Source organism: Capricornis sumatraensis, chromosome 6 (assembly GCF_032405125.1).
Source record: "Capricornis sumatraensis isolate serow.1 chromosome 6, serow.2, whole genome shotgun sequence".
NCBI classification, from domain to species: Eukaryota; Metazoa; Chordata; class Mammalia; order Artiodactyla; family Bovidae; genus Capricornis; species Capricornis sumatraensis.
Window position 1 is genome coordinate 94,541,162 of NC_091074.1, and position 26,227 is coordinate 94,567,388.

A 26,227-nucleotide genomic window follows, 5' to 3' on the forward strand; every position below is an offset into this window, starting at 1 on the left:
GTGATGTTTTCACAGGTGTATAAGTATTTCAGACTTACTAAGCTGTATACTTTAAATACGTGTATAATTGTGTGTCAAATATATGCCAATAAGACATAGTTTTTAAAATTAAAAACAGAAGGGGTGCCTCTGATGCCATCTTCAACCTGCTTTCCTTACTTCCCTCTTGCCTGTGCTAAACTAGGAGGCTGGGTAGATGGGTACTCCTCCCACACATCCCTTTCTCCTCTTCTCTTTCTCCAGCTCAGCCTATGCAACGAGTCTTCTCTAGGAAGAGCACTCACCAGACTAAGAACATGGCCCCAGAGCTCCTGACTACTACGGATGACGTGAGTCCTGAAATTTCTTCCTAGCTCTTATAGGATGGACCCATTTCTTTTATCATGTACTGGAGCTGCCTTGATGGTGTTAGGCTGTACCTAGCCCTGATCTTGGAGGTGATCCTGTCGTTGAGAAGTGGTGACACGACTGAGCGACTGAACTGAACTGAACTGATACTTAATATAAAATTTTCACCATTTTAAAATGTCCAGTTCAGTGGCATTGTTTTATTCACACCATTATGCAGTCATCACCATGCATTTCCAGAACTTTTTCATCTTCCCAGGATGAAACTATCCATTATGTAATAACTACACTTTCCTAGCCCACTCCCCCTCCTAGCTCCTGGTAACCTCTGTTTTACTTTGCCTCCATGAATTTGCCTATTTCAGGTACCTGCTGTAAGCGGAATCAAACAATATTTGTCATTTGTGACTGGCTTATTTCACTTAGCATAATGTTTTCAAGGCTAATCTCTTGATTTAGCATGTATCAGAATTTCTTTCCTTTTTAAGGCTGAATTATGTACAGTTCAGTCAGTTCAGTCGCTCAGTCATGTCCGACTCTTTGTGACCCCATGAATTGCAGCATGCCAGGCCTCTGTGTCCATCATCATCTCCCGGAGTTCACTCAAGCTCATGTCCATCAAGCCGGTGATGCCATCCAGACATCTCATCCTCTGTTGTCCCCTTCTCCTCCTGCCCCTAATCCCTCCCAGCATCAGAGTCTTTTCCAATGAGTCAACTCTCCTCATGAGGTGGCCAAAGTACTGGAGTTTCAGCCTCAGCATCATTCCTTCCAAAGAACACCCAGGGCTGATCTCCTTCGGAAAGGACCGGTTGGATCTCCTTGCAGTCCAAGGGACTCTCAAGAGTCTTCTCCAACACCACAGTTCAAAAGCATCAATTGTTTGGTACTCAGCTTTCTTCACAGTCCAACTCTCACATCCATACTTGACCACTGGAAAAACCATAGCCTTGACTAGACGAACCTTTGTTGGCAAAGTAATGTCTCTGCTTTTGAATATGCTGTCTAGGTTGGTCATAACTTTACTTCCAAGGAGTAAGTGTCTTTTAATTTCATGGCTGCAGTTACCATCTGCAGTGATTTTGGAGCCTCCCAAAATAAAGTCTGACACTGTTTCCACTGATTCCCCATCTATTTCCCATGAAGTGATTGGACCGGATGCCATGATCTTGGTTTTCTGAATGTTGAGCTTTAAGCCAACTTTTTCACTCTCCTCTTTCACTTTCATCAACAGACTTTCTAGTTCCTCTTCACTTTCTTCCATAAGGGTGGTATCATTTGCATATCTGAGGTGATTGATATTTCTCCCAGCAATCTTGATTCCAGCTTGTGCTTCTTCCAGTCCAGCGTTTCTCATGATGTACTCTGCATATAAGTTAATTAAGCAGGGTGACAATATACAGCCTTGACGTACTCCTTTTCCTATTTGGAACCAGTCTGTTGTTCCGTGTTCAGTTCTAACTGTTGCTTCCTGACCTGTATATAGGTTTCTCAAGAGCAAGGTCAGGTGGTCTGATATTCCCATCTCTTTCAGAATTTTCTACAGTTTCTTGTGATCCACACAATCAAAAGCTTTGGCATAGTCAATAAAGCAGAAATAGATGTTTTTCTGGAACTCTCTTGCTTTTTCCATGATCCAGCAGATGTTGGCAATTTGATCTCTGGTTCCCCTGCCTTCTCTAAAACCAGCTTGAACATCTGGAAGTTCTTGGTTCACGTATTGCTGAAGCCTGGCTTGGAGAATTTTGAGCATTACTTTACTAGCGTGTGAGATGAGTGCAATTGTGTGGTAGTTTGAGCATTCTTTGGCATTGCCTTTCTTTGGGATTGGAATGAAAACTGACCTTTTCCAGTCCTGTGACCACTGCTGAGTTTTCCAAATTTGCTGGCATATTGAGTGCAGCACTTTCACAGCATCATCTTTCAGGATTTGAAATAGCTCCACTGGAATTCCATCACCTCCATTAGCTTTGTTCATAGTGATGCTTTCTAAGGCCCACTTGACTTCCCATTCCAGGATGTCTGGCTCTAGGTGAGTGATCATACCATCATGATTATCTGGGTCGTGAAGATCTTTTTTGTACAGTTCTTCTGTGTATTCTTGCCACCTCTTCTTAGTATCTTCTGCTTCTGTTAGGTCCATACCATTTCTGTCCTTTATCGAGCCCATCTTTGCATGAAATATTCCCTTCGTATTTCTGATTTTCTTGAAGAGATCTGTAGTCTTTCCCATTCTGTTGTTTCCCTCTATTTCTTTGCAGTGATCTTTGAGGAAGGCTTTCTTATCTCTCCTTGCTTTTCTTTGGAACTCTGCATTCAGATGCTTATATCTTTCATTTTCTCCTTTGCTTTTCGCTTCTCTTCTCTTCACAGCTATTTGTAAGCCCTCCCCAGACAGCCATTTTGGTTTTTTGCATTTCTTTTCCATGGGGTGGTCTTGATTCCTGTCTCATGTACAATGTCACGAACCTCCGTCCATAGAGTATCAGGCACTCTGTCTATCAGATCTAGGCCCTTAAATCTATTTCTCACTTCCACTGTATAATCATAAGGGATTTGATTAGGTCATACCTGAATGACCTAGTGGTTTTCCCTACTTTCTTCAATTTAAGTCTGAATTTGGCAATAAGGAGTTCATGATCTGAGCCACAGTCAGCTCGCAGTCTTGTTTTTGCTGACTATACAGTTATGTATATATATGTACTACATTTTCTTATCTGTTTGTCTGTTGGTGGACATTAGGGTTGTTTCCACCTTTGGGCTATTGTGAATAATGCTGTTATGGACATTGGTGTATGAGTATATTGAATTCTTGCTTTTGATTCTTTGAAGGTATACACCCACGATTCAAATTGCTTGACCATATGATAAATTGAACTTTGTTTTTAAAATTGATATATTTTACTTTTGAGGAACTGCTAAACTCTTTCCCACAGAAATGACATCATTTTACTTTTCCCACAACAGTAAATAGAGGTTCCAGTTTCTCCATGTGTATGTGCTCAGTCATGTCCGACTCTTTGTGACCCCATGGACTGTAGCCTCCCAGGCTCTTCTGTCCATGTAATTTTCAAGGCAGAAATACTGGAGTGGGTTGCCATTTCCTACTCCCATTTCTACTCCAATTTCTACTCCAGTTTCTCCACATCCTCCCAAAATGTTCTTTCCTGTTTCTTTGGTAATAGCTATCCTAATGAGTGTGATGTGGTATCTTTGTGGAGCAGTATTTTAATACTTTGAGACATTATGTTTCCTTTTCATTCAAGTACAAGGCAAGGATGTCTGTTCTTACCACTCTTACTCATTATTGTGCTAGAAGTCCTACAGTAAGGCAAAAACAGGAAATAAAATACATATAGATTATAAGGAATTGTCTACATAGGAAATCTTAAGGAATCTAGGAGAAAAAAAAACTAGAGCTAGTGAGTTCCACCAGGTTGCCAGATTCAGGATAAGCATACAGTTTATTACTATATCATGGCAATTGTTCTGTATCATGAACAATTGGTCACTAAACTAAAAATACAGTACCATTAAAATCACTAAAAAAAGAAAAAGGAATTTTTAGGTATCAGTTATTTAACAAAGCATATGTAGATTTTTATACTGAAAACCACAATAGCTGTTGAAAGAAATCAAAGAACATCTCAGTAAAGGGAGAGACATCTCATCTCATGTTCATAGATTTGAAGAGTCGACATGATAAAGATGTCGGTTCTTCCTAAACTGATATGCAGGTTTAATGCAAATCTTGTACAAATTCCAGAAACATTTTTTAGTAGATACAGGTGAGATTATTCTAAAATTTTTTGTGGAAAGGAATATGCCTTAGAATAGCTAAAATAATATTTTAAAATAAAGACTAAAGGAGGAAGAATCCATCTATCTGATTTCAAGACCTATGGTATAGCTGCATTAATCAAAACAGTGTTTTCCACAGCATCATAGATTTAGAGATTGATAGAACAGAATAGAGAACCCCTGAATAGATGCCCCCAGCAATGTGGGAAGAGGTTTAGTAGTCTTGAATACATAGCAAAGGATTCCGGTTGAAAGCAGGGTCTATGGGTCTCACCTGATGTCCCATGCCAGCCTTATTGCTGCCTCAGCCCTGGTTGGTAACTTAGGTTAAGTTGACTAGTGGGCCTGTGTGGTTTCTGGGTGAGCAAGGATATGTTTGTGTTATAGGCATTAATGGCCTTCAGGGATGTGGCTGTGGCCTTCACCCAGAAGGAGTGGAAGCTACTGAGTCCTGCTCAGAGGACCCTGTATCGGGATGTAATGCTGGAGAACTACAGCCATATGGTGTCGCTGGGTAAGGATGACCTGTCCCATGTCTCAGACTCTGCCTGTAGGCCTCTTAAGATTTAATGGAGTAGCCACCATGCTTTTGGCTCAGAAAGAAACAATATTTTCTCTATACCTCAGAGAATGTCTGGATTCTGTAGAGTTGGAAATGGTGAAGTCGTGCATGTGTGTGTATTTGTGTGATATGACACTGCATTTCTAGGCCCCTTCCAAGGCCAGGCCCTCCTCTAAAGTGATCTTGCTTAAGATAGCAGAGTATTTGTATTCATTCAAGCACAGGGGAGAATCATGTACTGCCTTTAGATCCAGGAGTCCTCCCACCCCTTAGTCATCTTTTCTCAGCATTCAGAGAATGCTTTGTCCCCATCCATGTCCCCTGCCTGGCTTTCCTACCCGCTTCTGAGTCATTGCATTCCCTGGCTGACTCTGAATTCTGTGATAGCCTCTTAAGCCACTAACCAAAGGTCACCTTGATTTTTTTCCCCTGTGAGTAGGAATTGCCTTTCCTAAACCAAAACTCATCATACAACTGGAACAAGGAGATGAGCCCTGGAGAGAGGAGAGTGAATGTCTTCTGGACCTTTGTGCAGGTAAGTGGAAAACAGTAGGCAGACAAGGATCAGGGCAGTGAGGTGCTCAGCAGGTAAGGAAAGAGGAGCATCTGTAAGCTTCTGAGGAGGAAGCTCTTCCTCAGGCCTGCCTTCCATGCCATCCTTCTCAGCCCAGAGAGGGCTTCCCTGGCCACCCCCTTCAACAGAGCAACCTCCACTGACTTGGTGTCCCTTGTCCAACACTTCTAAGATCTTCCCATTCTTGAACTTTTGTTGGTTGACCTGATCTTGAACATAACGCTTGTCCTCTGAGACTAAGTCATCTTTCCCTGCTAGATTCTGTCCAGTTTTTGTTTTTAAACTGGTAATGTTTTCATGCAGCAGTTCTACCCCATAATTTCCCATAATTTTGTTTCTTTTATGATGTGTTATTTAAATTAGAAGAGTGTGAAGAATTATACAATTAGTGCCAGTTTGCCTTCCATGCAGCTTAAGTGGTGGTGGTGATTTAGTCACTAAGTCATGTCTGACTCTTGCGACCCCATGGACTGTAGCCCATCAGGCTCCTCTGTCCATGGGATTTTCCAGTCAAGAATACTGTAGTGGTGTTCTGCTGAAAGTTTTCACTTTTGTCTCAGGTTCAAAGGATTTGTCAACAAAATAAGCCATGCATTATATACAAATAAATAATAAAAATATTTATTAGAGAATTATCTGGCTTACTTTCAATATACTAACATTGAAAGAAGAGTGAAAGAGAGCAGAAGATATATCACCAATTTGGATTTTCACCAACATTCAGACTTAAACAGTGCTGGGAAGTCCCATGTCACAGCACATCTGGAGTCCCAGTTGGGAAAAGGTCCCAGGCAGAGTGTCTGCTCCGTGGGTGAGACTTCAAAGATTGCAGTTTGGGGTTCCCGTTTATAATCCCAGGATGCAAACAGGATGCTCATCATCAATCTGTGAGCAAATTCCAATTCTGGTTTCATGTTATGCTGTTTGTTTTGTCATGTAAAAGTTGGAATGTTGTTAAGGTCAGGGCTTGGTTGGCCAGGCCCCCTCCAGGAGCTTAATAAATTCCAAGATCTGCTCCCTATCGATATCTATTGTGTTTCTCTTCTGACACTCACAACGAGTGTGGCTGACACTCAGAGCAGGTGTAGCTGACACCCATAGCAGCAGTCAGGGCAGTGTCCAGGTAGGTCAGAAGCAAGGGCAGAGGCCCGCTCTGCTCTTTTGCCTCTGAAGCCTGGACAAGACCACTTCTATTTTATTTCTTTAACAAGTGGGTTGCCATTTCCTTCTCTAGAGAATCTTCCTGACCCAGGGATTGAACATGGGTCTCCTGCACTGCAGGCAGATTCTTTACTGACTGAGCTACCAGGGAAGCTTGCAGACTAAGAAATATACCATTATATAAGACCAGGTGATAGCCGATACCTTTCCTGGTTGTGTCTCGCTCCTTCGCCCTGCCTCTGAGAATCCGACTTCTGCATTAGCATGCCTGTGACTGCCCTTAGTTTTTTTATCCCTTCAGTGGATCTTTTAACCATATAGAGAGTTCTTTTGCATGTTGGTAAACTTTTCTGCACATAGTACTATATTGTATACCTCCTTCACCAGCTATATGTGAGATTCATATTAAAATGTGCAAGTTTAGTTTATACTTTTAACATTTGTTATATATTGATTTCATTATATGAATATTTTAATGCAGTTGAATTATCATTTCTCTTCTTTTGACATTTGAGTTATTTCTAATTTTTGTCTGTGAAATAATGTTGCTGTATATTCTTATTTCTTCCTTGGAAATGCATGCAAGGGTTTCTCTCAAGATGCATACCTAGGAGCACAGAGACTGGTTCATGGGTGTGGGTAGCCTCAACCTGATTAGGTTATACCACATGTGTTCTGAAGCTGTTCAATGCCATATTACACTCCCAGCAGCAGTGATGAGTTCTTGTTCCACATCCTCACATTTTTCACCCATCTGTTCAGTTTGTGGTGAAATATCATAGGGATTTTGCTTTCCAGAGAGCGTGAGCATCTTTTCCTGTATTGACTTGGTCATTGGTGTTTCCTTTTCTGTGACTTGTCTGTTCAGGGTATGTTCCTCTTTTGATTTGGGCTATTTCTGTCATTGAACTGTAGAAATTCAATATACATTCTGGAAACATTTAGATCTTTAATCCAGGTGGAATTAATTTTATGTGAATGTTGGGAGGTAAGTATAAATTTCTGCTTTTTTTTCATTCTTTTATTTTCAACATTCTTGGCATTTTATTTTTTGTTATTTATTTATTTTTGCTTCTAAATACAACCATATATCTATACTTGTACTTTATAGCAAATTCAAAGTTTTTTTCTTTTAAGAAAAGAACTTTTATTAAACTATAATTATAATATAATAGAAAAATATTATTATGGTATAAGGTATCATACCTTATGCTAGGAGGTATAAGGTATCATACCTTATGCTAGGAGGTATAAGGTATCATACCGTATTCTAGGAGGTATAAGGTAAAATTTGTTAAGTTTTGATATCTGCACAGTCATAAAACCATCACGATAATCCAAATTCTGAGCATACCTATCACTGCAGAGTTTCCTTGTGCCTCACTATAATTTCTATCTCCTGCCCTTCCCTGTCCTCCCCTCCCTCCCTTACCCGGACAGCCACTGACTGCTTTCTGTCATAGAGTTGTTTGCATTTCTAGAATTCATGTAAATTAATCATGTTAATTCTTTCACCCCATATAATTATTTTGAATTTTATCCACAATGTTGGGTGTGTCAACAGTTCATTTCTTTTGATTGCTGAGTAGTAATTTAGATATCACAATTATTTAGCCATTCATGGGCTAAAGAAATTTCAGTAGTCTCCAGTTTTGATGACTACACATAAAGACTATATGAACATTCATGAAAAGCATTTGTGTAAGCATAGCTTTCATTTCTTTTGGATAAGCACCTGGGAGTGGAATGGCTGGGATGGATGATACAGGGTATGTTTAATTTTTAATGAAACTCAGCAAGTAGCTGCTCTATTTCACATTCCCACCAGCAGTGTGTGAGAGTTCCGAATGCTTCACATATTAGTCAACACTTGGTATTATGATTTTAATTTTAGACACTTTTATAACTGTGTAGTAACATCTTATATGGTTTTACCTGACATTTTCTTAATGACTTGTGATGTTGATAGTCTTTTCAAGTGCTTATTTGCTGTCTGTATATCTTCTTTGGTGATATCTTCTTTGTCGTCTCAAATCTTTGGCCAATTTGAAAAGTTGGTTTCTTATGTTTGTATTGAATTTTGCAAGTTCTTCATATAGTCTGTGTAGAAGTCCATTATTTGATTTTTAAGTGTTTTCTATGTGGCTTGCTTTTTATCTTCTTAGTAGTGTTTTTCAATGAGAATTTCTCAATTTTGGTGAAGTCCAAGTTTCAATTTTTCTCTCATGAATTTCACTTTTGGTGACTTATTTAGGAAATCTTTCCAAAATGAAGGCCAAAAAGAGTTTCATATATTTTTCCTTTTAAAAGTTTTATAATTTTTACTTTTCATTTATATCTAAGTCTTATTTTGAGTAAATTTCTTTACTTGCTACCAGGTCTGGATTTAAGTACAATTTTTCTTTGTTTTTTTTTTTTCTTTTGTATACAAATATCCAATTTTTTTCTAGCACTATTTATTGAAAAGACAACCCTTCCTTTGAATTTCCTGTGCACCTTTGTGTAAGTTAATTGTGTATGGGTCTATATCTAATATATACTCTTTTTTTCCACTCTTCTCTTTATCCATCTTAATGTCAGTACCACATAGTCTTGATTACTACAGCCTTGTAAGAAGTCTGGAACTTAGTATAAATCCTCAAACATTTTTTCTTTTTTAAAGTTGTTTTATTTGTGCTAGATTCTTTGCATTTCCACATGGATTTTAGAATCAGCTTGACAATTTTCAACAAAATGCCTGTTGGAATATTGATTAGGATTGAGTTGAATCTATATCAGTTTGAGGAGAATTTACATGTAAGTCATATACTCTGTCATCCAGTACATGAACTCAGTCCCTCTATTTTTATGGGACTTAATATTTGTCAGCATTGTTTTATAGTTTTTCATACAAAGGTCTTATGCATCTTATCAGATTTATCCCTCTCTGTTTCATATTTTTCATGCTATTTAAAATACTTTAAAATTTCAATTGTTTGTTGATAGCATATAGAAATAAAATTAATTTATCTATTCTGATCTTTATCTGGTAAACTTGCAAAACTTGTCATCCTAGTAGTTTTGTAGATTCTATATGATTTCCTACATAAATGGCTAATTATTTGTAAGTAAGTATACTTCACTTCTTTCCATTCTTCGTGTCTTCAATTTCTTTTTCTTGCCTCATTGCATAGGTGAGAACATGAGTGCAATGATGAATTTAAATGGTGGTGAAAGGAGACATCCTTTCCTTGCTCCTGATCTTATGGGGAATGCTTTCCTCCTAAGTGTAAGTTTTATAGCTACTCTTCATCAGCTTGACAAGCTTCCTTTCTATTCCTTATTGATGAGTTTTTACTGGGAATGGATGTTGGACTTTGTCATTTTTTTGTGGCATCTTTACAGATGATCATTTGTGTTTTTCTTTTTTAGGCTTTTGTTATAATTTAGTAAATTATACATTTTTGTTGTTAAATCAGCCTTTTATTTCTGTTAATGCAATGCACTGACATTCAGGTTTCATCAGTTTTACCTTCATTTTGTGTGTATGTGTATATTTATTTAGTTCTTTGAAATTTTATATATGTACATTCATGTAACTACCACTGTATTCCAAGATACAGGACAGTTCCATCACAAGAATCCCCCTTCTGCTACCCTTTCATAGTCATAGCCTACACCCTCACTCCTCCCCTCTCTTCATCTGGCAACCACTAATCTATTCTCTGTCTATAGTTTTGTCATTTCAAGAATGTTATATAAAAGAAGTTACATCATATGTTAACTTTGGAGATTGCTTTTTTTTCTTTTGATATCCATACAAATTGTTGTATGTTCTAGTATTTTATTTCTTTTATTGCTGAGTAGTAGTCCATGGTATGAATGTGTCAATACTACAGTTTGTTAAACCGTTCAAGAACATTTGAGTTCCTTATATTTTTGGCTATTAAGAATACAGTTGCTGTGGACATTTGTGTGTAGGTTTTTGTGTGAATGTATGGTTTTTATTTCTGGCATAAATGCCCAAAAGTGAAAGTTGCTGGCCTATATGGTAAATACAGGTTTAGTTTTATAATAAAATGCCATACTCAATTTCCAGAATGGCTATACCATTTTATATTCCCATCAACAGTGTTTGAATGATCCAGTTTTTCTGCATTTGTGTCAGGATTTGGTGTTAACATTATTATTATTTTTTTTAATTTTAGCCATCCTATGAGATATCTAGCAGTATCTCCTTAGTTGGTGGGAGTAAGAAGTTTAGTACAAGCAGTTCTTCTCTGAGGAGAGCTGAGTAGCTCAGCGTATCTGAGTAAGTTCACTGTAGCAAGGCTTTACTCTTCTTGCAAAGAGACTTGCATTCTCCCCATGGGTAGATTAAGAGCTTATGAGGACCTGTTCATAGGTGGATATTGCTGTCATTTTATGAAGTCTTCCTGGCATGTCCTTAGCATCTACTATTCTCCTCAGACAATCATTTTCCCTGAGTGGTTGGCAGGTGTGAGTGTGTCTTAAGATCTAATCTAATCTGATTACCAAGTGGTTCTGGCAAGGACAGTCTAACAAGTGGTGAGAGGAAAGATATAGTTTCTTCCTAGGTTAGCTCATACTGGTGGTCGGCAGGCAGGGACCTACAGACTCAGGTCCAGGGTGTCCACTTGAGCATCTTTGAACACTGCAGTTTTAAAAGGGCCAACTTCTGATAGTTCATTTTAGCTTGGTAGGCATGATTAAAGTTGATTGGCCCCAGGAATAATGGATAGCATGAATATCATTAACTAGAGTTGTTTGTTTCTTTTAAGGTAGAATTTATTTACTGGAAATGCAACATTTTAAGTATACTAGTCTGTGAATTCAAACAATGCATACATTTCTATAACACAAACTTTATCAAAATGCAGATTACTGTTATCCAGATAGTTCCCTTGTGGCCCATCCCAGTAAACTCCTGCTTCCACCCCTCAGAGGTACCACTGTTTTTCTGATTTTATTTCACCATAGATTAGTTTTGCCTGCTGTACAATTTTGCATAAAGGGAATCATATAATACTTTCTTTTTTGTGTAAGGCTTCTTTCACTCAGTATATTTTTTAAGCATCATCCATGCTGTGGCATACATCATATGAATATATATATATGACTGTTTATCCATTCTCCTTGAGAAACACCTTGATGGCTTCCAGTTTTAAGTTGTTTTGAAAAAGCTGCTGTTAATATTCTTATGGTAATTTTTTGCTTGTTTTCAACAAACCTTTGTTTTCCATTTGCTTTGGATACATACCTAGGATGTATTAGTTTCCTAGGGTTGATTTAATTAGTTACCACAAACTGAGAAGCTTAAAAAAAGAAATTTCTTCTTTCACAGTTCAAAATCAACCTGTTGATGGGGTTGGTTCTTTCCGGAGGTTCTGAAAGGGAGTCTGTTCTCTCTCTTCGCTTCTCGTGGTTGTTGGCAATCCTTAGTGTTCCTTGTCTTATAGCAGCATCACTCTAATCCCTGCCTCTGTGGTTATACAGCCCTCTTCCTTCTAAGTGTCTGTGTATCCCGATCTCCCTCTCCTTGTAAGGATACCAGTCATTGGATCAAAACTCAGTCTAATTGGAGTATAACCTCATCTTAACCTGATAACATCTGCGAAGACTCTTTGAAAATAAGGCCACATTCATATGTTCCAGGTTGACATTCATTTTGGTGGGATACTATTTAGTGCATACACTGAGTCATAGGGTAACTGTACATGTAGTTTTATAAGAAATGACTAGACCTTTTCCAAAGTGGTTGTACAATTTCTCATTTCCATGATCAACAAACATGTGAGAGTTCTTGTCACTTCACATCCTCCCCAACAGTTTTCATTTTATCTTTGGTGATGGATGTGTAGAGTTATCTCATAGGGGGTTTCCATTTTGCTCATGGTTAATGAGGTTGAGTCCTTCTGTGTGCTTTTTGATCTTTTATATATATCATATACTTTGTGAAGTATACATTCAAATATTTCTTTCAGTTTTTCTGCATTGATTTTTATAATTAAATTTATTTTTAATTGAAGGATAATTGCTGTACAGTATTGTCTTGGTTTCTGCCAAACATCAACATGAATCAGCCATAGATATACCTATGTCCCCTCTGTTGAACCTTCCTCTCACCTCCCTCCCCATCTCACCCCTCTAGGATGTTACAGTGCTCCATTTGAGTTCCCTGAATCACACAACAAATTCCCATTGGCTATCTATTTTACATATGATGATGTATTTGTTTCCATGTTACTCTCTGCATACATTCCACCTCTCCTTACCGCCCCCCACCACCTGCATTATTTTTCATTATTGAGTTTTATGAATTCTTTATTAATCCTCGATACCAGTCCATTGTCATTTGTACATTTTGCAAATATCCTCTCAGTCTGAAGCTTTTGTGTTCATTTTCTTAACAATAACTTTTGATATTTTAATATTGAGGAAGTCTTTTTCCTTTCTTAAATTTTTTTGTCATCTATATTTTCTTTTAAATGCTGTTTAGTTTTAGCTGCTTTTATACTTAGATCTACAGTTCATCTTGAATTGACTTTTGTATATGGTGTGAGGCAGGAATCAAAGTTGTTTTTTTTTTCCCCATGTGGATACACAGTGGCTCTAGCCCCATTTGTTGAAAAGTCTTGTGTTTCTCTCATTGGATTGCTTTGTTGAATATCTAATCACTGGCTAAGATTGGGTTTATTTTACATTCTCTCTTCTATTCCTTTGATTAGTATGTCTATCCTTAAATCAAACCATACTGTCTGTGCTGCTGTAGGATCACTGAAAACCTTGAAGTCAGGTAGTGTAAGTCTTATCCTTGTTTTTTCAGGGTTGCTTTGGATAGTCCTCTGCATTTCCACTTAAATTTTAGGATCAGTTTCTCATTTGCAAAAAGAAAGAAAAAAAGAAAACCTGGGTAGTGTTTATTTTGAGATTTTACTCTATCTATAGATAACTTGAGGTAGAAATTGCATCTTACCAATATCAACTCTTACAAGCCACTACCTAAATCTTTTCAAATTCATCTCAGCAAAATAAACATTTGTGAGATGCAGCTAAAGCAGAGTTTAGAAGGAAATTTATAGCCTTAAGTGCTTATTTTAGAAAAGGTCTATGATCAGTGACTTAAGAAGCTAGAAAAAGAACAAAGTAAATGCAAAGTGAGTGCAAGGAATGGAATAAAGAAAATAAGAGCAAAAATCTGTGAAATATAACACTTTATTAGCAGAAAAATTTGCCAAGAAAATGTTGAATGTCTGAAAAGAAAATTATATATTGCTACTAAATTATATATTGCTGCATAGACTAATCAAGAGAAAATAAGACATAAATAATTCAAGAGTGAAGGGGAAGTTACTACATATTCTTGATACTTTAAAAGGATACTAAGGGGATATTGTGAACAAGTTTATATTAACAAGTTTAATACCTTATATGAAATGAATGAATTTTAAAAAAATGCTACAGATACAGGATGGGACAAAATCTGAATATAGTACATTTTTAAAGTAATTAAGTTGGTGGTGGGTTCCCAAACCTGTGCAAGCGATAAAAACATTCCATATTTTAAAAGAATTACACACCATGCCCAAATGGAATTTATTCTACTTATGCAAAGCTCAGCATTAGAAACTCTGTACTATAGATTAGTCAATTTATATATCCTCTGATAGAAGCTTTTTCTCCAGCTCTCTTCCTTTCTTTTTAAGTCCTCAGCAAACTCACGTTTATCATCCATATTTCTACCAGCAATCTCTTCTTGCTTTTTCTAGTATGTACCCCAACTCTTTCAGCCTCTAATTGTCACCTAGTTCCAAAGCCACTTCCACAAAGTTTGCTGCTGCTGCTGCTAACTCACTTCAGTTGTGTCCTACTCTCTGCGACCCCATAGATGGCAGCCCACCAGGCTCCCCCATCCCTGGGATTTTTCAGGCAGGAACACTGGAGTGGGTTGCCATGTCCTTCTCCTCCACGAAGTTTAGGTATTGGCTATAGCAGCATCCCACTTTTGGTATCAAAATCAGTCTTAGGGTTATTGAGTAACAGAACCATTTGGATGTATGTGTATACACACACACACACACACACACACACAAGATGTATTATAAAGAATTGGTTCATGTGACTATGGAGGCTGAGAAGTTCCAAGATCTGCAGTTAGCAAAATGAAGACATATGAGAGTCCATGGTTCTCTTAGGCTCTCAGTCTCAACACCCCATAAGAACTACTGTATCAGATCAAGTGTGATAGCAGGGAAAACAAAAACAACTCCATCTGTCTCCTCTCCACCACCCACCCTCCCATGTCCCAGCCAGAAGGCAGTTAGCCTGGAAGAATTCCCTCTTATTTGGGATTTGTTGTTCAGTCACTAAGTCATGTCTGACTCTTTGAGACCCCATGGAATGCAGCACACCAAGCTCCCATGTCCTTCACTATCTCCCAGAGTTTCCTCAAACTCATGTCCATTGAGTCAGTGATGCCATCCAACCATCTCATTCTCTGTCACCACCTTCTCCTGCCTTCAGTCATTTTTAGCATCAGAGTCTTTTCCAGTGAATCGGCTCTTTGCATCAGGTGGCCAAAGTATTGGAGCTTTAGCTTCAGCATCAGTCCTTCTACTGAATATTCAGGATTGATTTCCTTTAGGATTGACTGGTTTGATCTCCTTGCTGTCCAAGGGACTCTCAAGAGTCTTCTCCAACACCACAGTTCAAAAGCATCAGTTCTTCAGTGCTCAGCCTTCTTTATGGTCCAGCTCTCACATCCGTGCATGACTACTAAAAAAACCATAACTTTAATGTCGGCAAAGTGATGTCTCTGGTTTTTAATATGCCATCTAGGTTTGTCATTGCTTTTTTCCAAGGAGCAAGCATCATTTAATTTTGTCACTGTCTGCAGTGATTTTGGAGCCCCCAAAATAAAATATGTTACTGTTTCCACATTTGCCCCATTTATTTGCCATGAAGTAATGGGACCGGAAGCCGTGATCTTAATTTTTTGAATGTTGAGTTTTAAGCCAGCTTTTTCACTCTCCTCTTTCACCCTGATCAAGAGGCTCTTTAGTCCCTCTTCACTTTCTGCCATTAGAGTGGTATCTGCATATCTGAGGTTGTTGATATTTCTTCTGGCAATCTTGATTACATCTTGTTGAGTCATCCAGTCCAGCACTTTGCATGATGTCCTCTGCATGTAAGTTAAAGCAGGGTGACAATATACAGCTTTGACGTACTGCTTTCTCAATTTTGAACCAGTTTGTTGTTCCATGTCTGGTTCTGACTGTTGCTTCTTGACCTACATACAGGTTTCTCAGGAGACAGGTAAGGTGGTCTGATATTCCCATCTTTTTAAGAATTTCACAGTTCTTTGTGATCCACACAGTCAGAGGCTTTAATGTAGTCAATGAAGCAGAGTAGATATTTTTTTGGATTTCCCTTGTTCTTTCTATGATCCAACAGATGTTGGCAATTTGATCTCTGATTCCTCTGCCTTTTCTAAATCCAGCTTGTACATCTGAAAGTTCTTGGTTCATGTACTGCTGAAGCCTAACTTAAAGGATTTTGAGCCATTACCTTGGGAGAGGCTCAGTCTTTTGTTCTACTCAGGTCTTTCAGCTGCTTTACTCAGTCTCCCTATTTAAGTGTTAAAGTCTTCCAAACACACCCTCACAGAAACACCCAGCTGCTGCTGCTGCTGCTGCTAAATCACTTCAGTCGTGTCCAACTCTGTGCGACCACATAGACGCCCAGAATAGTGTTTAAATGTTTGGGCAAGCTGTGGCTAGAGCACTTAATACATAAAATTAACTGTCACATATTTTAATATTTCTTTTATATTGTCTTAAAATCATGGAGATGGCATATTATGAAAGTTGTCTAGTTTCCAGGGATTAATTCAGATTCTTATCAAAAGTGTTCCCTTTTTTCACATGTGGACCAAGTCTTAAAATTCTTTTAATTGTTTAAAAGCAGTGAATGGATCGATACAGGATACAGGATGCTTGGGGCTGGTGCACGGGGATAATCCAGAGAGATGATATGGGGTGGGAGGTGGGAGGGGGGTTCATGATTGGGAACTCATGTACACCCGTGGCAGATTCATGTCAATGTATGGCAAAACCAATACAGTATTGTAAAGTAAAAGAAAGTAAAAATAAAAATTAAAAAAAAATAAAAGTAGTGAATGCACAGCATTCTTTCTTCTATTGTAATCTAGTACCTATGGCATCCATTTAACTCACTGCTATAATTCTATTCCTTACAATTACAGCTGCAGAAGGAAAAATTTCTTTAAGAAGTCATTCGGTTCAGTTCAGTTCAGTCGCTTAGTCGTGCCCGACTCTTTGCGACCCCATGAATCACATCACACCAGGCCTCCCTGTCCATCACCATCTTCTGGAGTTCACTCAAACTCGTGGATTTTTTTTCGGTTTCCTTTGGGGTGTTTGCTGAACATCCCAACGTGGGCGGTTGTTGAAATACTTATTGATCTGAAAAATCAATTGGCATGAGAGTAGCTGTAGGTTATAAAAGAGTTTATAAACTGATCTTTTTTTTTATATCTTGGAAACTTTTATGATTAACTGAAAAGAATTACCTTGGTAAAATTTTATTTCTTCTTTTATTGAGGAATTTGGATGCTTAAAGCCACAGTGAACACTGTAACTCTTAATCATTTTTAGTTAAAATTTGTCACATTACTAGATAGGCATAAAAATGATGATGAGTCAACAGCCTTAGTAGAGACTAAGGCTCCCATAAGGACAGTGTTAACTGTATTTAAATCAGTCACTGTATTTAATACAAAAGACACTGAACAGCATACCTGTAATGGAGTAGTTTACCACTGGCCTTAGACTTTTTGCCTAGCTGGGAGTAAAACAGGTCAAGAAGAAGGCAGTGGCTGCTTTTCTCTTCCCATCACAAAAAGACATAGACAAGGAAACAATAATGCAATACTGAAAGCTCAGCTTTCAGAGCTTTAGAATTACAACAAAAGTATTTCTTGGAAACTGCTAGCCAGAAATGTACATGCCTGCCATGAGTTTTGAAAATGTGTACAGCCTAGCTTAACAAAATAAACTCACTCATGGTTCAGTGGACTGAGCTAAAGACCAACCATGGTGGGATCCCTGATGGCCAGAACTGTATACAAAGACTGAAAGGATATTCACTTTCCTTGGAAGTCCAGTAGGGTCAGCACTTATGAGTGATTCAGTTCAGTTCAGTTCAGTCACTCAGTCGTGTCTGACTCTTTGTGACCCCATGAATCGCAGCAGGCCAGGCCTCCCTGTCCATCATCAACTGCCAGAGATCACCCAAACTCACGTGCATCGAGTCAGTGATGCCATCCAGCCATCTCATCCTCTGTCATCCCTTTCTTCTCTTGCCCCCAATCCCTCCCAGCATCAGAGTCTTTTCCAATGAGTCAGCTCTTCACATGAAGTGGCCAAAGTACTGGAGTTTCAGCCTCAGCATCATTCCTTCCAATGAACACCCAGGACTGATCTCCTTTAGGATGGACTGGTTGGATCTCCTCGCAGTCCAAGGGACTCTTAAGAATCTTCTCTAGCACCAAAGTTCAAAAGCATCAATTCTTTGGTGCTCAGCTTTCTTCACAGTCCAACTCTCACATCCATACATGACCACTGGAAAAACCATAGCCTTGACTAGACAGACCTTAGTCGGCAAAGTAATGTCTCTGCTTTTGAATATGCTATCTAGGTTGGTCATAACTTTCCTTCCAAGGAGTAAGCGTCTTTTGATTTCATGGCTGCAATCACCATCTGCAGTGATTTGGGAGCCCCCAAAATAAAGTCTGACACTGTTTCCACTGTTTCCCCATCTATTTCCCATGAAGTGATGGGACCAGATGCCATGATCTTCGTTTTCTGAATGTTGAGCTTTAAGCCAACGTTTTCACTCTCCTCTTTGAGGCTTTTTAGTTCTGCTTCACTTTCTGCCATAACGGTGGTATCATCTGCATATCTGAGGTTATTGATATTTCTCCTGGCAGTCTTGATTCCAGCTTGTGCTTTTCCAGCCCAGTGTTTCTCATGATGTACTCTGCATATAAGTTAACTAAGCAAGGTGACAATATACAGCCTTGACATACTCCTTTTCCTATTTGGAACCAGTCTGTTGTTCCATATTCAGTTCTAACTGTTGCTTCCTGATCTGCATACAGGTTTCTCAAGAGGCAGGTCCAGGTGGTCTGGTATTCCCATCTCTTTCAGAATTTTCCACAGTTTGTTGTGATCCACACAGTCAAAGGCTTTGGCATAGTCAATAAAGCAGAAATAGATGTTTTCCTGGAACTCTCTTGCTTTTTTGATGATCCAGTGGATGTTGACAATTTGATCTCTGGTTCCTCTGCCTTTTCTAAAACCAGCTTGAACATCTGGAAGTTCATGGTTCACGTATTGCTGAAGCCTGGCTTGGAGAATTTTGAGTGTTACTTTGCTAGTGTGTGAGATGAGTGCAATTGTGCGGTAGTTTGAATATTCTTTGGCATTGCCTTTCTTTGGGTTTGGAATGAAAACTGACCTTTTCCAGTCCTGTGACCACTGCTGAGTTTTCCAAATTTGCTGGCATATTGAGTGCAGCACTTTCACAGCATCATCTTTCAGGATTTGAAATAGCTCCACTGGAATTCCATCACCTCCACTAGCTTTGTTTGTAGTGATGCTTCCTAAGGCCCACTTGACCTCACATTCCAGGATGTCTGGCTCTAGGTGAGTGATCACACCACCATGATTATCTGGGTCATGAAGATCTTTTTTGTAAAGTTCTTCTGTGTATTCTGGCCAGCTCTTCTTAATATCTTCTGCTTCTGTTAGGTCCATACCGTTTCTGTCATTTATCGAGCCCATCTTTGCATGAAATGTTCCCTTGGTGTCTCTAATTTTCTTTAAGAGATCTCATGAGTCAGGTCTACTTCACAGGATCATCTAGATTTAGCATCACACACACACACACACACACAATAAAGTTTACTGAATAGTTTGCTGAGGAGGAAGTGTAGGGCCCTTTAAGTGTTAGGAAGGGTTTTCATGGTAGCTATTATTGTTAGTATTAAAAGCTGCCATCTTAGACAAAACGGAATGAGTAACTTTCTGTAAAAGGGTCAGATAGTAAATACTTTAGGCTTTGTAGTCTTTTTTTGTTGTTGCAACTACTCACCTTTGCTTTTGTATGTGAAAGCTGCTATAGACACAACATAAAGATTGAATGTGGCTGTGTCCAATAGACTTCTTTACAAAACACGTGGTTGGCTGTAGTTTGCTGACCAGTGTTATTGATTGTTTGTAAAATACATCTCAGTTTTGATTGGTGAAGAAAGAAACATGCATGTCTGGAAAGGCCTGGTGTACTGAGTTTATTTAAGTATTTTATTTAAGTATCATGGTATTTTTCATCAGCTTCAGGTGGATAGAAGCAGTGTGATAGAACAAGGCATCCAAATTTGATATCTACAAAAATTATTTTAGGAGGAAAGTTTACATTTACAACAATTTGTATTAAAAAAAAAAAAAGCAAAACACTGAGAAGAGCAGGTCTTAGTTTGATTGGGGTCACTGGGAGCCAAAATCGTGTAAGAGGGTGTAGGCCTAGACTATGTCTCCATGTTTCACTTGCGAATCCATGCACCATCTTAGAGGACCCACCACATAATCTTCTAGGAAATACTTGTTTAGGACAGGGGAAGCACTTCCCACATGGATCTTTGACCTGTCCTCTGTACTGCCTCCACTAGTTAGTTCAGTTCAGTCACTCAGTCGTGACCGACTCTTTGCGACCCCATGGATTGCAGCACGCCAGGCCTCCCTGTCCATCACCAACTCCCGGAGTTTACTCAAACTCATGTCCATTGAGTTGGTGATGCCATCCAACCATCTTATCCTCCATCGTCCCCCTTCCCTTCCCTTCTTCAATCTTTCCCGGCATCAGGGTCTTTTCTTTTTTTTTTTTTTTAGGGTCTTTTCAAATGAGTTGGCTCTTCACATTAGGTGGCTGAAGTATTGGAGTTTCAGCTTCAACATCAGTCCTTCCAGTGAATATTCAGAACTGATTTCCTTTAGGATGGACTGGTTGAATCTCCTTGCTGTCCAAGAGACTCTTAAGAGTCTTCTCCAACACCACAGTTCAAAAGCATCAATTATTTTGCACTCAGCTTTCTTTATAGTCCAACTATAGAGTGACTCCCTTTTTTGACCCCATCTTTTCTTATAGGAAAAGTCCCTAAAGAAATTTGTTATAAGTTATGTATTTTAACTCTCAGTAAAAGCATATGTTTGTAGATATTGTTTACACTGCTGTTAATGTCTGTGGCTTATAGGATAATTGTATTGGGGGCACATGTATAACTCTGATGGCAGTGACTTATAGGGCTAGAGCTGCCTGTGATGCTTTCTTAAAACTCCTTAAGCTGAGCTGATACTTAGAGCTGGCTTATTATGTGGGTTTTATGCGTTATAAAAGGTATGCATTAATATGTCACCATGGGTTGGAAGGAAGGTCTTTGAAGGAAGTCTTTGTGTGGGAGCATCTGAGGAATGAGAGCTAGACAAGTGTTAACCATCCACAAGATACCTTTGGTGATTTTGACTGACACTTTCTCTCCAGCAGAACGAAGAACAGAATTCCAACCCTGTCTCTCCTGCCCAGTGACTTTTTCCAGTCCACAGATCCGCCATCAATATGTGCTTTGTGGTCACTCCCTTCAGATCTTCCCAGGTTCATCTTCAGAAAGCCACTTCCTACTAGACGCTCCAAGCTGCTTGAATGACAGAGCAGAAGATGGAGAGAGAGAAGCTTCTGGCACTGTGTTTGGGAGGCTGCGGCTGAGTGGGACTTCAAGTGCATTTTTCAGCTCATCTCAAGGTCAGCCAGTAGACCAGGGAGGCAACAGCAGTGGAAGAACAGACCAGGGGATGATCTCTGATGAGGCAGATGCAGTATTGACAGAGACAAACATCTCAGAATCTGGAGCAGTCATATGTGAAAACTATAGACTAGGATTTAGCAGAAAATCAAGCCTCTTTAGCTTCCAGAAGCATCATGTGTGCCCTGAATGTGGCAGAAACTTCTGCCAGAAATCCGACCTCATCAAACACCAGAGGACTCACTCAGGAGAGAAGCCGTTTAGTTGCAGAGAGTGCGGGCGAGGCTTTGGCCGCAGGTCCTCCCTCACTGTACACCAGAGGAAGCACTCAGGGGAAAAGCCCTATGTGTGCCAGGAGTGTGGGCGACACTTCAGGTACACATCCTCCTTAACTAACCACAAGAGGATACACTCCGGGGAGAGACCCTTTGTATGTCAGCAGTGTGGGAGAGGCTTTCGCCAGAAGATCGCCCTCATCCTGCACCAGAGGACACACTTGGAAGAGAAGCCCTTTGTATGTCCAGAGTGTGGAAGAGGCTTTTGCCAGAAGGCATCACTCCTTCAACACCGTAGCTCGCATTCAGGCGAGAGGCCCTTCTTGTGCCGGGAGTGTGGGCGTGGCTTCAGGCAGCAGTCACTGCTCCTCAGTCACCAGGTCACACACTCAGGCGAGAAGCCTTATGTCTGTGCTGAGTGTGGGCACAGCTTTCGCCAGAAAGTCACCCTCATCAGACACCAGAGAACACACACAGGGGAGAAACCTTACCTGTGCTCTGAGTGTGGGCGTGGCTTTAGCCAGAAAGTCTCCCTTATGGGCCACCAGAGAACACACACAGGTGAGAAGCCTTATGTGTGCTCTGAGTGTGGGCGTGGCTTTGGTCAGAAGGTTACCCTCATCAGACACCAGAGGACGCACACAGGGGAGAAGCCTTTTATATGTCCTGAGTGTGGACGTACCTTTGGCTTCAAGTCACTTCTCACCAGACACAAGAGGATACATTCAGGGGAGGAGGCTGATGTGTACAGAGTATGTGAGCAAAGACTTGGTCTGAAGATCCAACTCACCTCTGACCAGAGGACACACTCAGGAGAAAAGCCATGTGTGTGTGATGAGTGTGGACGCAGCTTCGGCTTCAAGTCAGCCCTCATCAGACACCAGCGGACACATTCAGGAGAGAAGCCATATGTGTGCAGGGAGTGTGGTCGTGGCTTTAGCCAGAAGTCTCACCTCCACAGGCATAGGAAAACCAAGTTCGGCCACCATCTCCTGCCACAGGAGCCATTCTCTTGACATTTCCTTTCCTTCCCCATGAGTGTCTAGGTGGCAGAAATCACTAGGAAATGTTCCACTTCCCTTAAAATGCAGTTGAGAAAAGAAAGTTGCATCTTTTCAGTGATCATAAGATAAGTTGATTTATGGTTTACTTCCTACACTGGCAATGTGTTTTAATTTGCCAGGGCTGCCATAACAAAATACCACAGACTTGGTAGTTCAAAGAACAGAAGTTTATTTTCTCATAGTTCTGGAGACTAGAAGTCCAAGATCAATGTGTAGGCAGTTTGATTTTTATTGAAGTCTTTCCCCTTGGCTTGCAGATGATTGCATTCTTGCTGAGTCCTGAAATGGACATTTTTTTTTCCCCTGTGTGTGCACTTTTCTGGTAACTCTTCTTTCTGAGGACACCAGTCATACTGGGTTAGGACTTCACCCTATGACCTTGTAAAGGCCCTGTCATCAAATAAAGTCATGACTTTATATGTTATGTTATGACTTCAATATGTTAATTTTGGGGAACAATTCAGTCTTAACTCAGTCCTCTGGACCCCCTTTATTCACATTATTCAAGTAAAAAATACATTCACCCCAAATTAACAGCAGCAAGAGTCTTAGCCCATTTCAACTTCATCTCTACATTCAAAATCTCACCTAAGTTTCATCTAAGTCGAGTGTGGATGAGACTAGAAGTGCATTTCATCCTTTCCAGCTGTGAACCTGTGAATCAGACAAGTTACTTGCTTCCAAAATACAATGATGAGACAGGCCGAGAATTCACATTCCCATTCTAAAAGTGGAAAGGATTGATTGGTCCCAAGCAAGTTTAAAACATTACAAGGCAAATTCTATTAGTTTTTAAGCCATGAGAATGGTCTCTGGTTGTATCTTCTGCCCTCCGGTCTGGCTGGTGTGGTAGAGGTGTATGTGGCCCATTGAAACCATGGAAGAACCATACTGGCTCCCCAGACTTTTACTGCCTGGGCCTGTTTTGGAAATGGCAGACCTGCTGGTCTCTGTTTCACCTTTGGGGTCATTCTTCCCTCTTCTTGATGGATAGTGTAGTCAGATAGCTCTATTCTCCCGTCTTGTAGAATCCCAGAAGTCTAACAGCCTGCCTTCATTTAGTCCCATCTGTGTCACCTTTAGTTCTACATCTGAGACGGTTGATTGCTTCCAAACTTAACTCTTTATTAAACCATGTCTAACTACACCATAGTATTCTTTCCAGAACATGCTTCTCATTTTCTGCAGCATAGATATCCATAGGCTGAGAATTTTCCAAACCTCCAAATTTTAGTTCTCAGAATTTTGTTTAAAAGTTCCTTCAATTTATCGTTCTACTCTCACATTTTACTGTAAGGAGGGAGAAACCAGGTTGCATCTGTAACACTTTGCTTAGAAATCTCCTTAGCTAAAAATTTGTTGCTTATGTCACAATTTCTACTTTCTACAAACACTGAAACACAGGCCAGGTTCTTTGCCACTTTATAACAAGGATTGTCTTTCCTCCAATTTCCAGTAATATGTTCTTTATTTCTGAGACTGCACCAGAATCACTTTTAATGTCCATATTCCTATCAACAGTCTCTTTTAGACAATTAAGGCTTTTTATAACAAGTGCCTCAAACCTCTTCCAGCCTCCGCCCATCACCCAGTTCCAAAGCTATTCCATACTTTCAGATATTACCCTCAGTGCCAAAATTGTATTTGTTTGCTAAGACTGCCATTACAATACCAGAGGTTGGAATGACGAAGTGACAGAAATTTATTTTCTCAGTTATGGAGGCTGCAAGTCCATTAAGGTGTTGACAGGGTTGTTTTCTATTTAAGTCTCTCTCCTTGGCTTGCAGATGGCTGCCTTCTTGCTGTGTCATCATGCAGGCTTTCTTCTGTACATGTGCTGGAGAGAGAAAGTGAGCTCTGGTATCTCTTACTCTTGTAAGACACCAGCCCTATTGGATAAATACCTCATCCTATGCCACTGTTTAATCTTAATTACATCCTTATAAGCCCTATGTCCAAATACTGGAGAGTTAGGGGTTCCCAGCCTGAGATGCTTGCACTGGCACTTCCCATCCTGAGATGCTTGTATGCACCCTGACCATGGCCAGTGAGGGCTGGGTATCAAGGCTTAGGCTTCAGAGGTCAGGCTCCAGGGAGAAGGCTGGGGTTGACTACCTTGAAGACAGTCTGAGGAGGGCTAGTACAGCACATTTGAGGAAGTCTAGGAAAAGGCTTGGCCTGCCAGAGAGGCAAGAGATCACTGTTTTTCAGTTTAGTTCAGTCACTCCGTTGTGTCTGACTCTTTGTGACCCCATGGATTGCAGCACACCAGGCTTCTCTGTCCACCACCAACTCCTGGAGCTTGCTCAAACTCATATCCATTGTGTCGGTGATGCCATCCAACCATCTCATCTTCTGTCATCCTCTTCTCCTCCTGCTTTCAATCTTTCCCAGCATCAGGGTCTATTCTTATGAGTCAGCTGTTCACATCAGGCAGCCAAAGTATTGGAGAAACATGGAACAGATGAAGGAGCATGGTAAAAGCCCACCAGACCAAACAGATGAAGAGGAACTAGGCAGTCTACCTGAAAGAGAATTCAGAGTAATGATAGTAAAGATGATCCAAAGTCTTGGTTTAAAATGGAGACACCGTGATGGGTTGAAGAGATACAAGACATGTTTAGCAAGGACCTAGAAGAAACAACAGACAATCAGCAATGAACAACAAAATGACTGAAATAAAAAAATTCATTAGAGGGAACTAATAGCAGAATGTGGCAGAAGAATGGTGAAGTGACCTGAAAGATAGAATGATGGAAATAACTGAAACAGAATAGAATAAAGAAAAAAGAATGGAAAAAAAAAATGAGGATAGTCTCAGAGACCTCTGGGACAACATTAAGTACACCAATATTCAAATTATAGGGGTCCCAGAAAGAGAGGAAAAGGGTATGAGAAAATATTTGAGGAGATTAGAGTTGAAAATTTATCTAACATGAGAAAGGAAACAGCCAGCTTAAGTCCAGGAAACCCAGAGAGTCCTATAAAGGGTATACCCAAGGAGACACATGCCAAGACACATATTAATCAAACTAACAAAAATTAAATGCAAAAATGTTAAAAATCAGCAAGAGAAATAAAAACTAGCATACAAGGGAATGCCCATAAGGTTAATAGCTGATATTTCAGCAGAAACTATTCAAGTCAAAAGGGGTGTACTTAGAGTGATGAAATGAAAATGCCTACAACCAAGATTACCCAGCAAGGATTTTGTTTGGATTTTATGGAGAAATCAAAAGCTTTACAGACAATCAAAAATTAAGAGAATTCAGCACCACAAAACCAGCTTTACAACAAATGCTAGAGGAACTTCTCTAGGCGGGACACATAATAGAAAAGACCTACAAAAACAAACACAAAACAATAAAGTAAATGCTAATAGGATCATACATATCAAGAATTCCGTAAACATAAATGGATTAAATGTTCCAACCAAAAGACACAGACTGGCTGAATGAACACGAAAACAAGACTCCTATATATGCTGTCTATAAGAGACCCATTTCAGAGCTAGGGACCCATGCAGACTGAAAGTGAGGGACTGGAAAAAGATATTCCATGCAA

The 26,227-nt window shown here is 39.7% G+C and overlaps 1 protein-coding gene across 1 annotated transcript; it reads left to right on the plus strand.

Annotated features, from left to right (window-relative positions):
• Nucleotides 1-296: 296 nt before the first annotated feature.
• ZNF169 (zinc finger protein 169) lies at nucleotides 297-22,615 on the plus strand. The gene is made up of 4 exons (XM_068973638.1): nucleotides 297-329; nucleotides 4,537-4,663; nucleotides 5,151-5,246; nucleotides 21,069-22,615. The coding sequence occupies exons 1-4, from the start codon at nucleotides 297-299 to the stop codon at nucleotides 22,613-22,615; spliced, it is 1,803 nt and encodes a 600-aa protein (XP_068829739.1).
• The last annotated feature ends 3,612 nt before the right edge of the window (nucleotides 22,616-26,227 follow it).